This window comes from Trichomycterus rosablanca, chromosome 5 (assembly GCF_030014385.1).
Source record: "Trichomycterus rosablanca isolate fTriRos1 chromosome 5, fTriRos1.hap1, whole genome shotgun sequence".
NCBI classification, from domain to species: domain Eukaryota; kingdom Metazoa; phylum Chordata; class Actinopteri; order Siluriformes; family Trichomycteridae; genus Trichomycterus; species Trichomycterus rosablanca.
The window spans coordinates 51,827,047-51,844,535 of NC_085992.1; the positions used below are offsets into that span (position 1 = coordinate 51,827,047).

At 44.3% G+C, this 17,489-nt stretch overlaps 1 protein-coding gene across 1 annotated transcript in view; it reads left to right on the forward strand.

Moving 5' to 3' along the window:
* Positions 1-10,880: 10,880 nt before the first annotated feature.
* Positions 10,881-17,489, forward strand: part of maml3 (mastermind-like transcriptional coactivator 3) — a 113,669-nt gene continuing 107,060 nt past the window's right edge. Inside the window, exon 1 of the mRNA XM_062996323.1 lies at positions 10,881-11,679. Coding sequence (XP_062852393.1) covers positions 11,323-11,679 — 357 coding nt within the window. The 5' untranslated portion in view covers positions 10,881-11,322. The remainder of the gene's footprint in view (positions 11,680-17,489) is intronic.

The following is a 17,489-nucleotide window of genomic DNA, read 5'->3' on the forward strand; positions in this document are numbered from 1 at the left end:
AGACAGGAGCACTAAACTTCTCTTCATTATTACTGCTCATAAGTTCCTCCACTAATCACATTCCTCACTCGCGTGTTATTGTGTTATTTTCAGTGTTTAAGTGTCAAAAACAACCTCATTATTTGACATGAGACTAAAATATCTGCAGCTCCACGGGACCATGGACGCATTAACAGGTTTCACAGACATCCTTATGTGGAAAAATACCTCGAAACTCAACGTCTTTAAAAGTGAACCGACTGACGTCCAGTTTCAAGGTACCATTGTTTATATATTGGGTGATTACCAGTGTAGATCGGCCAGTTGTAGTCCCAAACGGACTACAAATCCCAGGAGCTATAGTGCTAATGAGCTAATGAGTGCGAATAATGAGCTGGAATTGGATACGACTAGATTGGGAGGAAGGCTTGGAATGTAAAGTATGAAATAATTTCTTATTTTATTAAACAATATTGCTTGTCATTACATGTCAATTATGGTAGGTTTGCTTTGGTATGGTTTTAAACTCTTTATTTACTTGTACAGGTGAAGGATTTACGGTTCACAAACTGAGAGGAGTGTCTGACTTAATATACTGTATATAAAGATATCAGAATTATTTTTTAGATGTGTTTACATTTCTGTATACTCCGTTAACATTCTTTGATTAAACTTTGAGCGGTTTTATTCGCCAGCAGCATCCATCAGTACCGGACATGGAAATGAAAGCGAGAGCTGTAAACATGTGAGTTGGACCCGGCCCCGGGGAGAGGAGCGTAAACAGAACGAGAAGGAGCCGGGGGGAGACGGAGGAGAGGAGTGCAGAGAGGGCAGTTGTTTTTGGGAGTGGCGTCTGAGACACAGTGTGAGAGAAAATGTGAACAACATTCCAGTCATTCCAGCCGAGCTCAGTCAACTGGACAGGACCGTCTGAAAAACACTTAACACACCCTTACATAACCGGTGGAACCGACATGAGTAAAACTGAGAAATGTCAACACCGCCAGCGCCAAATTAGCGAATGTACGTACGTGTACGGCGTGCTAACGGGCAGAATGCAGGAGTGTGAACTCGGGGGTTCGTTTGAGCATTTTCAGAAATCAGAAGGCCACGCGGGGGTCAGATTACAACCCGACAAGGTAACACGAGTCTAAACTCATGAAGCAGAAACACAGCCACTGGTTTACAAAACAACAATAAACACGGAACATACGGATATACAGCGGTACCTTAAAACTGGACATCAGTCGGTTCTGGGAGTGGTGTTGAGTTTTAAAGACGTTGAGTTTCGAGGTATTTTTCCTCATAAGGATGTTTGTGAAACCTGTTAATGCGTCCATGGTCCCGTGGAGCTGCAGATATTTTAGTCTCATGTAAAATAATGAGGTTGTTTTTGACACTTAAACACTGAAAATAACACAAATATAATATAAACACACTGAAATACAATTACAAACAGTTACACATCAATAAAAATACAATAAAAGCTGCACTTTAGTTTTACTTCTTTATTGTTTCCTGACGCTTCTTAATGGTGGAGATGCTTGATGTTGGAATACCGTATTCCCTTCAGCACCGGCGCATTCACACGAGAAGTGACAAAACCGCTTTTGCGCCGCTGAAGTGTGACATGAACAAAACTTAGCGTGACTTACTGTAGTAAAACAGCGAGTGAGGAATGTGATTAGTGGAGGAACTTATGAGCAGTAATAATGAAGAGAAGTTTAGTGCTCCTGTCTCCTTCTTTTACTACATTAAACCACGTTAAGCTTTATTTTCAACCAGAAGCGTTTTAAACTCTGGGAGAAGCTGATTCTGATACTCACCGTTTCAAGTTTAAAAGTGAAACAGGGAGGAAAATCCAGATAAACACAGATACATGTGGAGCTGTAACCCTGGATCTGAACCTTATTCCACACAAAGATTTCGAGTTTAGGGGACGTCGAGTTACAAGGTACAAGGTATTTAGCTAGGATGAAAAAGCAGTTACCCTATAAAAGAAAAGGAGCCTACAGGAAGCATTTAGCTACATGTTGGATGACATTAATACAAAAATGGACCCTATGTGTGATTTCTTAATAAGAAACAAGACACAAGCAAACATACAGTCGTGTCCTTCTGCCGTGCCATTTTGGCCAGCAGAGGGGGCTCTGAGGCGCAGATGATTGACGTGTCAGTTTCTTCTGATTTACAATCACCTATTGTCACTCCAGGTGGAAGTTGTTCTATATATCGGGCAAGCCGTAGCCTAGTGGTTAAGGTACTGGACTAGTAATCAGAAGCTCACTGGTTCAAGCCTCACTACTGCCAGGTTGCTACTGTTGGGCCCTTGAGCAAGGCCCTTATCCCTCAATTGCTCAGACTGTATACTGTACTTGTAATGTAAGTCGCTTTGGATAAAGGCGTCTGCTAAATGCCAAAAATGTAAATGTAAAATATCACGGTTTCTCCCCCTCAGACTTGCCATCTCCTTTGCTGGCACACTTATTGGACGTTATTCTGGGCCGCTTGATCCAGGCCGGTCATCTGCCGGCATTCTTTAGCTTTCTGGGAACTCACCCCGTTGTCACAGCGTTTTGTACCTCATGATGGAACCGCCCTGGGAGGCTCTTTTTTTTTTAAATGGACTCCACTCATACGTAAATCCAAGCTGGTAAAAATTCCTTATTTTTCCTTTTTCTATAAACTGAGTTGTTGCAGAAGACTGGAGCAGCCAGTCATATTATAAAAACCAGTTCTGTGTTCTGCTCTGTCCCTGCTCTGTCCACTTTCTCTGTTGTGGGCTGCAGATGTTTTTGTGTTTTTCTTTTATTTGTTAGTTTCAAATAAAAGTTTGTTTGTCACATACTGGTCATACATGGTACAACTAGTAGTAAAACACTTTTTATAACTGCCTGGTCACATTAGTACTACAGAAAACGTAAACAATAGAAATATTTTAAAAAATATAGAAAATATACTATTTTAAGTAGAGATGAAAATAGAAAAATGTGAAAGGAGTGCAATATAATATTATTATTGTTGTTGTTATTATCATTATTATTGTTATATTTATTGTTGTTATATTTATTGTTAGTTATTACTGTTATTATTTTTATTATTAATAATATTACTATTTATTTTGTATGATTATTTATGATTATTATTTTTATTATTATAATAATAATAATAATTATTATTATTATTATTATTATTTTTATTATTATTTGTATTTTTTTATTACTATTATTATTATTTAATATTATTATTATTATTATTATTTATTATTATTATTATTTATTATTATTATTATTATTATTATTATTATTATTATTATTATTACTTCTGACCAGGATAAGCTGGCCGTTTTAGATGCCTTTAGATGTAAATCATCATGTATTTCCCTGCAACCAGTTGATGTATTCTTGGTTCCGGCTGTCACTGGACCTACTGTGACCCTGACCAGGCTGAAGCAATTAGTAAAATAAATCATTGTTATTTGTTGACAGTTTTTCACACGTGCAAATTTGATCTTGCAGGAATAAAACGTTGACTTAGCGATAGCATGAACCGTTCCTGTCGCTTACATAGGTGTACATGCACTGAAAAGTGAGATGTGCATGCACACAGGAACACGGGAACACGGGAACATGGGAACACGTTTGGTTTTGCTGTGCAGTGGTGGGTGGACTCTTCAGAATTACTCTCTGTTTAAAGCACAATGCTACCTTTCACAATTACCAGCGTGTGTCACACACACACACACACACACACAGTATGAGAGCTAGTGGGAGTACACAGGCACTGGTCAAACACACACACACGTATATACGCACACACACACACACACACACATATACATACACACATACATATATACATACACACACACACTGGGCCTACGCTGCTGATGGGATTTCTCCTTTTTCATTGTCAGCTTTAATCTGTCTGTGGAGCGTCGACTGGAACACCGCAGGCTGTAAATAAACACCGAACCCGCTGCAGAGACTCAGGTGCGGGTGCGGGTGCGGCCTTTTCCAACAACGCGTTCCTCTCAGTCCTGTGTTTAAAGTACGTCTCTGTCAGCGTTTACAGGCGACGGCAGTCACGCGTGAGCGTTACACCCCGTCACGGGTCCAGTCGTACAATAACACAAGAACACAGGGACACAGGGACACAAGAACACATGAACACAGGGACACAGGGACACAAGAACACATGAACACAGGGACACAGGAACACAAGAACACAGGGACACAGGAACACAAATACACAGGAACACAGGTACACGAACACAGGGACACAAGAACACAGGAACACAAGAACACGGGAACACAGGAACACAAGAACACAGGAACACAAGAACACAGGAACACAAGAACACAAGAACACATGAACACGGACACAGGAACACAAGAACACAAGAACACAGGGACACAAGAACACAGGGACACAAGAACACGGACACAGGAACACAGGGACACAGGAACACAAATACACAGGAACACAAGAACACAGGGACACAGGAACACAAGGACACAGGAACACAAATACACAGGAACACAGGTACACGAACACAGGGACACAAGAACACAGGAACACAGGTACACGAACACAAGAACACGGGAACACAGAGACACAAGAACACAGGGACACAAGAACACAGGAACACGGACACAGGAACACAAGAACACAGGGACACAGGAACACAAGGACACAGGAACACAAATACACAGGTACACGAACACAGGGACACAAGAACACAGGGACACAAGAACATGGGAACACAGGGACACGAACACAGGGACACAAGAACACGGACACAGGAACACGGGAACACGAACACGGGAACACAAGAACAAGGGAACACAAGAACAGAGGGGCACAGGAACACAAGAACACAGGGACACAGGAACTCAGGTACACGAACACAGGGACACAAGAACACAGGGACACAGGAACACAAATACACAGGAACACAGGAACACAAATACACAGGAACACAAGAACACAGGGACACAGGGACACAAGAACACAGGAATACAAGAACACAAGAACACGGGAACACAAGGACACAAGAACACAGGGACACAAGAACACAGGAACACAAGAACACATGAACACAGACACAGGAACACAAGAACACAGGGACACAGGAACACAAATACACAGGAACACAGGTACACGAACACAGGGACACAAGAACACAGGAACACAAGAACACGGGAACACAGGGACACAAGAACACAGGGACACAAGAACACAGGAACACGGACACAGGAACACAAGAACACAGGAACACAAGGACACAGGAACACAAATACACAGGAAAACAGGAACACAGGTACACGAACACAGGGATACAAGAACACAGGGACACAGGAACACAAGAACACAGGGACACAGGAACTCAGGTACACGAACACAGGGATACAAGAACACAGGGACACAGGAACACAAGAACACAGGAACACAGGAACACAGGAACACAAGAACACGGGAACACAGGAACATGGGAACACAAGAACAGAGGGACACAGTAACACAAGAACACAGGGACACAGGAACACAAATACACAGGAACACAGGTACACGAACACAGGGACACAAGAACACAGGAACACAAGAACACAGGGCCACAAGAACACAGGAACACAGGAACACAAAGACACAGGGACACAAATACACAGGAACACAGGAACACAAAGACACAGGGACACAAATACACAAGAACACAGGAACACAAGAACACAGGGCCACAAGAACACAGGAACACAGGAACACAAAGACACAGGGACACAAATACACAGGAACACAGGTACACAAACACAGGTACACGAACACAGGGACACAAGAACACAGGAACACAAGAACACGGGAGCACAGGGACACAAGAACACAGGGACACAAGAACACAGGGACACAAGAACACAGGGACACAGGAACACAAGGACACAGGAACACAAATACACAGGAACACAGGTACACGAACACAGGTACACGAACACAGGGACACAAGGACACAGGAACACAGGGACACAAGAACAGAGGGACACAGGAACACAGGAAAACAAGAACACAGGAAAACAAGAACACAGGGACACAGGAACACGGGAACACAAGAACACGGGGACACAAGAACACAGGGACACAGGAACACGGGAACACAAGAACACAGGGACACAAGAACACGGGGACACAGAAACACAAGAACATGGGGACACAAGAACACAGGGACACCCGTACTTCAGTGGATCGGTGCGTGAGGTCGGTCTCGCACATGTAGAGTCACACGCTGATCTCCACGTTCCTTCACTTCTATACAGGCGTCTCGGGCTACTAACCAGAGTCCTCACACAGCCTCGAAGACGCCGCCCACTTTTCAGTCCCGTCTTTTGCCACCCCTCAGACTAGGGGATGATTTTGTCTGCTGCACTGTCGATCATGCCCACTAGGGGGCGCCCAGCCGACCAGTAGCAGAGTGACGACTGCTGCACAGACTACGCACTCTGACTGAGGAGAGACTTAGCTCATGAGAAATTCTGACGCATCCTTAATAACGGTTTAAATGTTGGTATTTTCTGATATTGATTGATGGGTTGGTAGTTGTTCCAGTGCTTGTGTATCGGATGGTAGGAGCTTCCTTACCTGGATCTACTTTAGCAAGATCTGCATCAACAACTGAATCAGACCTTTGAAGTTTTGAGGTGGACAAATCAAATCTAAAGACCCAGTGTAGGTTATAAGTAAATTCCTTACCTAATTTAAATGAAATGAGCGTTTTCCTGTGTAGTCCTGATGGGTTAATCATGTTGTAACTCAACTTTAGGTCCTACAGACTAGCAGCAGGGTTTAAGAGCAGCAGTATTATATGGGGTTGAATAATTGTGACACGGTATATATATACAGATCAGCCATAACATTAAAACCACCTCCTTGTTTCTACACTCACTGTCCATTTTATCAGCTCCACTTACCATATAGAAGCACTTTGTAGTTCCACAATTACTGACTGTAGTCCATCTGTTTCTTGCTTTGTTATCCCCCTTTCAAGCTGTTCTTCAATAGTCAGGACCCCCACAGCTGGGGAATATTGCTGTAAATACATGCTCGCACACACACAATCACCTATCTAAGCAAAATGATTCACACCACCACCAAATACATACTTACACACACACACAATCACCTATCTGAGCAAAAGTGTTCTCACCACCACCAAATACATACTTACACACACAATCACCAATCTGAGCAAACGTATTCACACCACCACCAAATACATACTCGCACACACACAATCACCTATCTGAGCAAACGTATTCAAACCACCACCAAATACATTCTCGCACACACACAATCACCTATCTGGGCAAAAGTGTTCACACCACCACCAAATACATACTCGCACACACACAATCACCTATCTGGGCAAAAGTGTTCACACCACCACTAAATACATACTCGCACACACACAATCACCTATCTGAGCAAACGTATTCACACCACCACCAAATACATACTCGCACACACACAATCACCTATCTGAGCAAACGTATTCAAACCATCACCAAATACATACTCGCACACACACAATCACCTATCTGGGCAAAAGTGTTCACACCACCACCAAATACATACTCGCACACACACAATCACCTATCTGGGCAAAAGTGTTCACACCACCACTAAATACATACTCGCACACACACAATCACCTATCTGAGCAAACGTATTCACACCACCACCAAATACATACTTACACACACAATCACCTATCTGAGCAAAAGTGTTCACACCACCACCAAATACATACTCGAACACACACAATCACCTATCTGAGCAAAAGTGTTCACACCACCACCAAATACATACTTACACACACAATCACCTATCTGAGCAAACGTATTCACACCACCACCAAATACATACTCGCGCACACACAATCACCTATCTGAGCAAAAGTGTTCATACCACCACCAAATATATACTCGCACACACACAATCACCTATCTGAGTTACTGCTGTGCTGCAAGCAGACTCCCATTTTCTTCAGGAAATACACCGCCCTAGTTTTAGATATATTCAGTCATTATTTACATGTACTGTACTATTGGTGATGACCGGTAGTATAAGTTACTTTGTCTGCTGTCAGTCTGTGGGATAGTCTTAGTATTTAGTACTGTAATTTCCCCGTTAATATGTATAATTAATCCCTTATAATAACATGTATCTCTCTTGTTTTAATTTTATATTCTCTAAACTGTAGGGTATATTTTACTATTTTTTCCTTTAGTTTTCATGTTCTTAATTGCTTATCTCTCTTGTTTTAATTTCATATTTCTTAAACTGTAGGCTATATTTTACAATATTTTCTTTTAATTTTTCATGTTCTTCATTTTTATCTCTCTTGTTTGAATTCCATGCTCTCTTAATTGTAACTAAATGTTTGCAAGAAGTCTTTCTGAGGTTCTAGATCTCAGGAATGTTTTAATGCTTAATTAAATTAATTTTTCCTTATGTGAAGCACTTTGAATTGCCACTGTGTATGAAAGGTGCTATACAAATAAACTTGCCTTGCCTTATTTATTAAGTATTTAAGTATAAATACTGCTAAAATGTGCACTGCAAAAATCATACAAAAAAAATAATAAGATGGAGAAGAAGAATAGAAGGTCATACATACATACAGTGTATCACAAAAGTGAGTACACCCCTCACATTTCTGCAAATATTTTATTATATCTTTTCATGGGACAACACTATAGAAATAAAACTTGGATATAACTTAGAGTAGTCAGTGTACAACTTGTACAGCAGTGTAGATTTACTGTCTTCTGAAAATAACTCAACACACAGCCATTAATGTCTAAATGGCTGGCAACATAAGTGAGTACACCCCACAGTGAACATGTCCAAATTGTGCCCAAAGTGTCAATATTTTGTGTGACCACCATTATTATCCAGCACTGCCTTAACCCTCCTGGGCATGGAATTCACCAGAGCTGCACAGGTTGCTACTGGAATCCTCTTCCACTCCTCCATGATGACATCACGGAGCTGGTGGATGTTAGACACCTTGAACTCCTCCACCTTCCACTTGAGGATGCGCCACAGGTGCTCAATTTGGTTTAGTCCATCACCTTTACCTTCAGCTTCCTCAGCAAGGCAGTTGTCATCTTGGAGGTTGTGTTTGGGGTCGTTATCCTGTTGGAAAACTGCCATGAGGCCCAGTTTTCGAAGGGAGGGGATCATGCTCTGTTTCAGAATGTCACAGTACATGTTGGAATTCATGTTTCCCTCAATGAACTGCAGCTCCCCAGTGCCAGCAACACTCATGCAGCCCAAGACCATGATGCTACCACCACCATGCTTGACTGTAGGCAAGATACAGTTGTCTTGGTACTTCTCACCAGGGCGCCGCCACACATGCTGGACACCATCTGAGCCAAACAAGTTTATCTTGGTCTCGTCAGACCACAGGGCATTCCAGTAATCCATGTTCTTGGACTGCTTGTCTTCAGCAAACTGTTTGCTGGCTTTCTTGTGCGTCAGCTTCCTTCTGAGATGACGACCATGCAGACCGAGTTGATGCAGTGTGCAGTGTATGGTCTGAGCACTGACAGGCTGACCTCCCACGTCTTCAACCTCTGCAGCAATGCTGGCAGCACTCATGTGTCTATTTTTTAAAGCCAACCTCTGGATATGACGCTGAACACGTGGACTCAACTTCTTTGGTCGACCCTGGCGAAGCCTGTTCCGAGTGGAACCTGTCCTGGAAAACCGCTGTATGACCTTGGCCACCATGCTGTAGCTCAGTTTCAGGGTGTTAGCAATCTTCTTATAGCCCAGGCCATCTTTGTGGAGAGCAACAATTCTATTTCTCACATCCTCAGAGAGTTCTTTGCCATGAGGTGCCATGTTGAATATCCAGTGGCCAGTATGAGAGAATTGTACCCAAAACACCAAATTTAACAGCCCTGCTCCCCATTTACACCTGGGACCTTGACACATGACACCAGGGAGGGACAACGACACATTTGGGCACAATTTGGACATGTTCACTGTGGGGTGTACTCACTTATGTTGCCAGCTATTTAGACATTAATGGCTGTGTGTTGAGTTATTTTCAGAAGACAGTACATCTACACTGCTATACAAGCTGTACACTGACTACTCTAAGTTATATCCAAGTTTCATGTCTATAGTGTTGTCCCATGAAAAGATATAATAAAATATTTGCAGAAATGTGAGGGGTGTACTCACTTTTGTGATACACTGTATACACATATACAGTAAAATTATTTCCCCACATATTCCATCTTGTAACCCAGACAGTAATAATGGTCTTGCTCAAGGGCCCAATAGTTGCTGGATTTGAACCAACAATGCTCAAAAGGATTCAAATATTTATAAAATGGGGGGCCGGTTGTAGTCTAGTGGTTAAGGTGCTGGACTAGTAATACTGTAGAAAGGTCGCTGGTTCAAGATTCACCACTGCCAGGTTGTCACTGTTGGGCCCTTGAGTAAGGCCCTTACCACACAAGTGCTTGGACTGTTTACTGTCACAGTACTGTGAGTCGCTTTGGATAAACGCGTCTGCTAAATACCGAAATCTGCGTTTTGTTCATTCACGTTTGAAGGTTCTAATGGAGACTTGCGCTCCTCCTCCGCTCGGGACTATATTCCACGCCGCGTTTTGCGCGGAGCCGTCGGGGGGCTGCTCTCCGGCCTGTGCGCGCTGTGTCCGCTTGGCTGTTGTCCTGATATTCCTCCGCTGGTATGGAGGAGGAGGAGGGCAGTGGAGAGCTCGAGTATTGTGATGGTGGCTGTAGCCGCCGCGCCGCCCGAGACTCACCAGCGTTCCCTACCACACAAAAACACCCGCCTGTCTGAGTGTGTGTGCGCGCGCGTGTGCGAGAGTGTGCGTGCGTGCTGTTAACCCTGAGAGAAACCTTACACACACATTTTCTTTGTTTATGCCTTTGAAGAAAAGCGAGTGAGCGGATGAAATGACACGCGAAGTGGGAGAAAGTGCGATGGAGCGGGTTCGGTGCGACCGGAGGAACTTTAAAGCAGCGGAGCGTCGGATGCAGCGCTAGCCGGGAGAGCGCAGCCTGACGCCGGCTTGCTCGGCGCGCAAGACCCGGTCCCTGGTGCGCATCGTTCCGGCTGTACATGGTTGACAGGCCGATATTCCTGGTGGAGCAGCACGGGGAAGCCGCTGCGAGCGCCGCGTAATTTGCAACCATCCTCCCCGCTCGGACTTATTTCTCAACCCCGATCGAGGAGAGTGAAGCCCGGGCTGGCTGGCACTAGCGATACGGGAGAAGCGCGGACCAAACTTCTCCCCGAAAAAGCTCCATGATGATGGGGGATTTCTCCGGGCCGGCCGCTGCGTGCATCAACAGCGGCGCAAATGTGAATTTATCCGCCGGAAGCAACGCTTCAACTCCGAATAACAATTGCCAAACAGGCGTTCCGAAGCACAGCACGGTGGTGGAACGGCTCCGGCAGAGGATCGAGGGCTGCCGGCGGCACCACGATGCCTGCGAGGCCCGCTATCAGCAAGCGCACGCCGAGCAGATGGAGCTGGATCGCCGGGAAACTGCGGCTCTCTACCAGCGCACCTTGGAGCAGAAAGCCAAGAAGGGCAAACAGAGCAAGCAGCAGGAACCCGGCGGCGACACCGCGGAGCAGCGCAACAGCACTCTCATCGCGGTAAGTGTGCAAAACAAGCCAGCGATCCTTTATTTATTTGCATGCATTTAGGGCTTTTTGCACCCGTGCATGCAATGCAACGCTCGGTTTTTACACCCGAGCATGCAGCGCGATGCAATCCGGTGCGTGTTTAAACCTTTGCTCGGCCTGGTGTTTATTTTGTTCTCTTGTTGCACTTTATCAAACGCGAATCGGAAGCAGCTTCACTCACAAGCAAAACGGGAAGTTTAGATCCTTGTTTTCACTATTAGCACCTTCTCTATCAACTTCTCTGCGCTTAGAATCAGATTTTGCACTCGTTTGTGCATTTTAACGTTTTAGGCAAACTTGTGCATCGGTCCATAGTGACTTTAGACTTGTTTTTGTGCTTTTTTGGTGCATCAATCTTGTGACTAAACGCTAAAGTTTACATGGTGCTGTCACAGCTACACTGCCACACATGTATTCGTGCATGCAGTGTTAATACTGAATAAACAAAACATCCTAAACATGCATGCATGCACACACTAACTCACCTTTGTGTGTGTTTTTGCATGAAAACAGAAATTGGTGCATATGTGTTGGATGCATTTACTGTCTTTTGCATCCGTGCATGCACCGATCATAAGAATATTGCACAATAATCAGGTTTATATAAACTTCTTAACTAACACAAGGTCACTCAGACAGTCTGCAGCCTACACTGCACTTCCACCCGTGCATCCACGCTGACTTCCACTCGTGTCTTGCACTCTTTCACAATTGAAATCGAAACCAGTGGTACCGTTTGCATGGTGGGGTCGGTGCTTTGGTATTTGCACTGACACGAATATTTGCATGTGTGCTGCATGCACCCGTGCATGTACTTAACATGATAGCAATGCATCACAGAGACTGGTGAACATCAGCATGCCCTTTATCTCTGGAGTACAAACATGCGAGCTCAGGCCAAGTGCAAATCGGAAGTAGCGGCGCAAAGGATCGAACCAGAAGTTGTGAATGCTGTTTGGAGTTCTGCGTGCATCCAGGCACGTAGGATCGGTTCATTCTTGTACCAAAGGTCATTAGATTTACAAACAGCATCAGCAGCCTGACAAACATGCATGCATTTTTACTCTCACTTTTACCTAAAAACGCATTGTTGTGCATCAGGGTCAGTCAGACTTCAGACTTGCTTTGGTGTTTTGGCTCTCACTTCCTGTTTATAAAAGCTAAACTGTACATGGTAGAGCCAGTGCTGGTACATCTGCACGGATTGCTTGGTGCATTAATGTCACAGACATTGTTTGTATCTTCTCTTACAAGCTTATTGTGTCAAATATTCAAAAAGCAAAAGATCGAAAAGAAAACAGAACTTAAACACGATCGTCTCTGTCCAATGTCAGGCAAGCTTTACATCACTGTGGGCTTAAAAGGCTGCAAGTTTTAGTCAGGTTTTAGGGTTCTGACCTTGTGTTCTACCACTACTTTGTCCTATTCAGGGTCCTGGTGGGGGCAATTCACCGGGCACGAGGTAGGAAACACCCTAGACAGGTCGCCAGTCCATCACAGGACACACACATATACTCTCTCTAATTGTCCTGACTGCACATCTTTGAACTGTGGGAAAAAACTCATGCAGACACAGGGAGAACATGCAAACTCCACACAGAAAGAACCTAGATCGCTCAATCTGGGAATTGAACCCAGGACCTTCTTGCTGTGAGGCGACAGAGCTACCCACTTTTATCCAAAGCGACTTACAGTACTGTAACAGTATACTGTCTAAGCAATTGAGGGTTAAGGGCCTTGCTTAAGCGCCCAACAGCAGCAACCTGGCAGTGGTGGGGTTTGATCCAGCAACCTTTCAATTACTAGTCTTGTATCTTAACCACTAGGCTACCTGTGCCACCCTCTTCTAATTCATTAGACACATAAACCCTCAATCACTGACAAACCAGCACCTATGTTGAAGGTCTGTCTGAGGTGGGTTGGCTGAAGCCCTGTGGTGGTTTTGTGCCCCGTCCAGAGTGTTCCTGCCCTGCACCCAGTGTTTCCCGGTGAAAACGGACCCACCGCGACCCTGACCAGAGTAAAGCAATATTACTCCAAAGCAAATGTAAAGTTTTTAATCCACAATTTAACCGTTAACACCCAAACAAACCTCATTAAGATGACATTTTGCAGTTGTGCGCGCATTCTGAGCATTTGGGTCGAACCTCTGCACCGGTCCATGGTGTCTTTATGGTGATCGTCTGGCTTCAGACGTGCTGTGAGTGTTCCTGCAGTCTCTCTGTTCCTCAAAGCAAAGCATCAACGTGTTTTGTATTAAATTTAAACATAATTGTTGTGTTCATATAGAGTTTATGGAATAAAATAGCCTTTATTTGTCTCTGGGGGTCAGAGTGCAGGGTCGGTCGTTGTACGGCGTCCCTGGAGCCTAGAAGGTTTAGGGCCTTGCTCAAGGGTCCAACAGCTGGAATTTAAACTCTCAACCTTTCAATCAATAGTCCAAAGGTCTACTCACTAGGCTCCTCTAGTCTTTGCTTTAGCTTTTTGAGCTTTGTATAGTGACGTTATGTTAATTTAAGCATTAATAAAATGTTTATTAAAGTGGTTTAGTTACATTCAGCTGGTTTTATACCAGAAACGTTTGTGTGATAGTGATATATAAGCATTACTTTACATTCAGAACCATAACAGTGACAGATATCATACGTGGGAATGTGGCTTAAACTAGGAGATGCCCACGTCCCCTTGTGTGACATGCATGGACTTCACAAGACCTTGGAACGTGCCCTGTAGTGTCTGGCGCCAAGATATTATCAGCAGATCCTTTAAAAATTGTAAGTTATGATGTGAGGCCTCTATGGAGCTCAATCAGATTGAAATTTGGGGAAATTGGAGGCCAGGTGAACCCCCTCAGCTCCTTTAAGTCGGCATTTAGGAGACGCTTTATCCATAGTGACTTACAGCACTGTGACAGTATATTGTCTAAACAGTTAAGGGCCCAACAGTGGCAACCAGGCAGTGGTGGGGCTTGAACCAGTGACCTTTCAATTACTAGTCCAGTACCTTAACCGCTAGGTTCCTCAGACCATTTCTGAACATTATTCTGCTAAAATAGATCACTGCTGTCGAGGTATTAGGGTACAGCCTTGGCGTAAGGGGGGGTACATGGACTGAAACGATGTTAAGGTTGGTGGTAGATGTTGAATTAACGTCCTCATGAACGCCAGGACAGAGGGTTTCCCAGCAGAACGTTGCTCAGAGCATCAACCAGTGCATCCTGATGCCAGGTCACCTTCTTCCACTGCTCCAAGGTCCAGTTCTGATGCTCACATGACCATTGTAGGTGCTTTAGGTGGTGGACAGTGGTACGCATGGGCACTCTGACCGGTCTGCAGCTACGCAGCCCTATAATGCAGCAAGCCGTGACGCACTATGTGTTTGTCCACTATCATAACCAGCATGAACTTTTACCAGTTTGTGATACATCGATAAGCCTTGGGCGCCCATGGCTCTGAAGTTGGTGTCCTTGGACCACCTTTGCTTGGCACTAACCTCTGCATGCCAGGTACAGCCCAGAAGAGCTGCCGTTTTGGAGATACTTTGACCAACTTGTCTTGCATTAACAATACGGCCCTTGTTTAGGTTTTCCTGCTTTATTTTTATTTATTTATTTATTTTTCCATTTCCTGCTGATTTTCCTCCAAGTCTAGTCGTACCCACTTCCCATTCTCCTGCTGCAGACCTCCACTTCAGACCGAGGAGAGTCATACCTAACACACGCCCCTCTGACACGTGTGCAGCACTGATCGTTTCTTTTCACCTGCAACTGATTGGTTCATACGGAGATCCGTATCGCGAGAGTCACACACTGATCTCCATCGATCAGCCAGCAAAACATCAGATACGTGTGTGTGTGTGTGTGTGTGTGTGCGCAACACTTTTTCAAATGCACAACTAAAGTAGACGCTAATCAGGGTCCTTACACAGCATTTGAAGACCCCACCCACATGTTCCGGTCATCCCACCCAGCAGACATGGTGGCAAATTATTGTCTGCTGCCAGTTGAACCCACTGATGGCACCCAGCCGGCCTGATGTGCTCCGCCTGTTTTTTTGCAGTTACTTTCATGCAGTAAAGCAAAACTTGGTGCCGTCATATTTGCATTAATGGAACGAGTGTTTTGGGCGGAATGGTGGTGCAGTGGATAGCGTTGTTGGTCCGGTCCTCTCCCCGTGTCTGTGTGGGTTTCCTCTGGGTGCTCCGGTTTCCTCCCACAGTACAAAGACAAACAAAATGCAGTCAGGACAACTCACTCACTCACTCAGTTTCTTAACCGCTTATCCAATCAGGGTCGCGGGGGCTGCTGGAGCCTATCCCAGCTTTTCAATGGGCGCAAGGCACACAGTAACACCCTGGACGGGGTGCCAGTCCATCGCAGGGCAGACACACACACACATTCACCTATAGGGCAATTCAGTGTCTCCAATTAATCTGGCTGCATGTTTTTGGACTGTGGGAGGAAACCGGAGCTCCTGGAGGAAACCCACGCAGACACGGGGAGAACATGCAAACTCCCCACAGAAAGGACCAGAACCGCCCCGCCTGGGGATCAAACCCAGAACCTTCTTGCTGTGAGGCGACAGTGCTACCCACCGAGCCACCGTGCCGCCCTGAGATGAATAAAGCGGCTGTAAAACAGACTGAATGAATGAATGAATGAATGAACGTTGGCATTATAGATGCACCAGTGAATATTTTATTGTTTGTACTTTTTTAAATAAGCCGGACGTGTCTGAGAACGTAACCGAACATATAAAACATTTACATTTTCAGCAATTAAGCAATTGAGGGTTAAGGGCCTTGCTCAAGGGCCCAACAGTGACAACCTGGCATTGATGCGGTTTGAACCAGTGACCTTTCGATTAGTAGTCCAGTACCTTAACCACTAGGCTACAACTGCCCCTGCGTTCGAAAACAATGCGATCGAAGCATCTGTATCAAGAGACTGAGCGAATGGCGTCTGCCCGTCTCACTTGTTTACATTCCTCACGCCAATCACCTCATTTCACCGTAATCTTTACTGTATACAGAAGAAAACATGACCGCTCACGGTAGTGGTTCACATTCAGCCTACACTTTTATCCAAAGCAACCTATGATCAGGAAAACTGAGGATTGTGGACCTTGTTATGGGCGAGGCTTGAACCAGCAACCTTTTGATCACTGTTCCGATACTTTAAGTCAGGAGCTATTACTAGGGATGTAACGATGCACCACAAGACAGTTAAAAATCGATTCACACGTGTAACGTTTCACATCAGTTTACACGTATAATGAATCGATATTCACTTTAAACAGTAAAGAGTGCTGGCGCTATTCACCTCGCCTGGTTGACGTCACTACAGGGTTGCCAGGTTCGGAATTTTCCAGCCAGGTTTATTTATGTGAGGATACTTTCTTTGTTTGTATTATTCATTTATTTATTTAATGTGGATTTATTTCATTTCAGCTTTTTTTTAAACAAAAAGGGAAACGTGCAGCATCGTTTTGCCTAGTTTGTACCTACATTCATTATTTAGATAAATAAAAGATAAGCACAAATACAGGATTGTATTTTATTTGTTTTAAAGAGAAATAATAAAAGGAAACTTTGTCATAATTTGTCTTCAATTTAATTTTGTTTAAAAAATCAGGAAAAATTTGTATCGTGAACCCAGTATCGTGAATCGCACCGTGGGTAGAGTGTATCGTTACGTCCCTAGCTATTACTGCTACACGTTGTCCTAAGTAAGGTGGATTCTAACCAACATCAAACTCATAATCAGATTATTTAGACGCTCT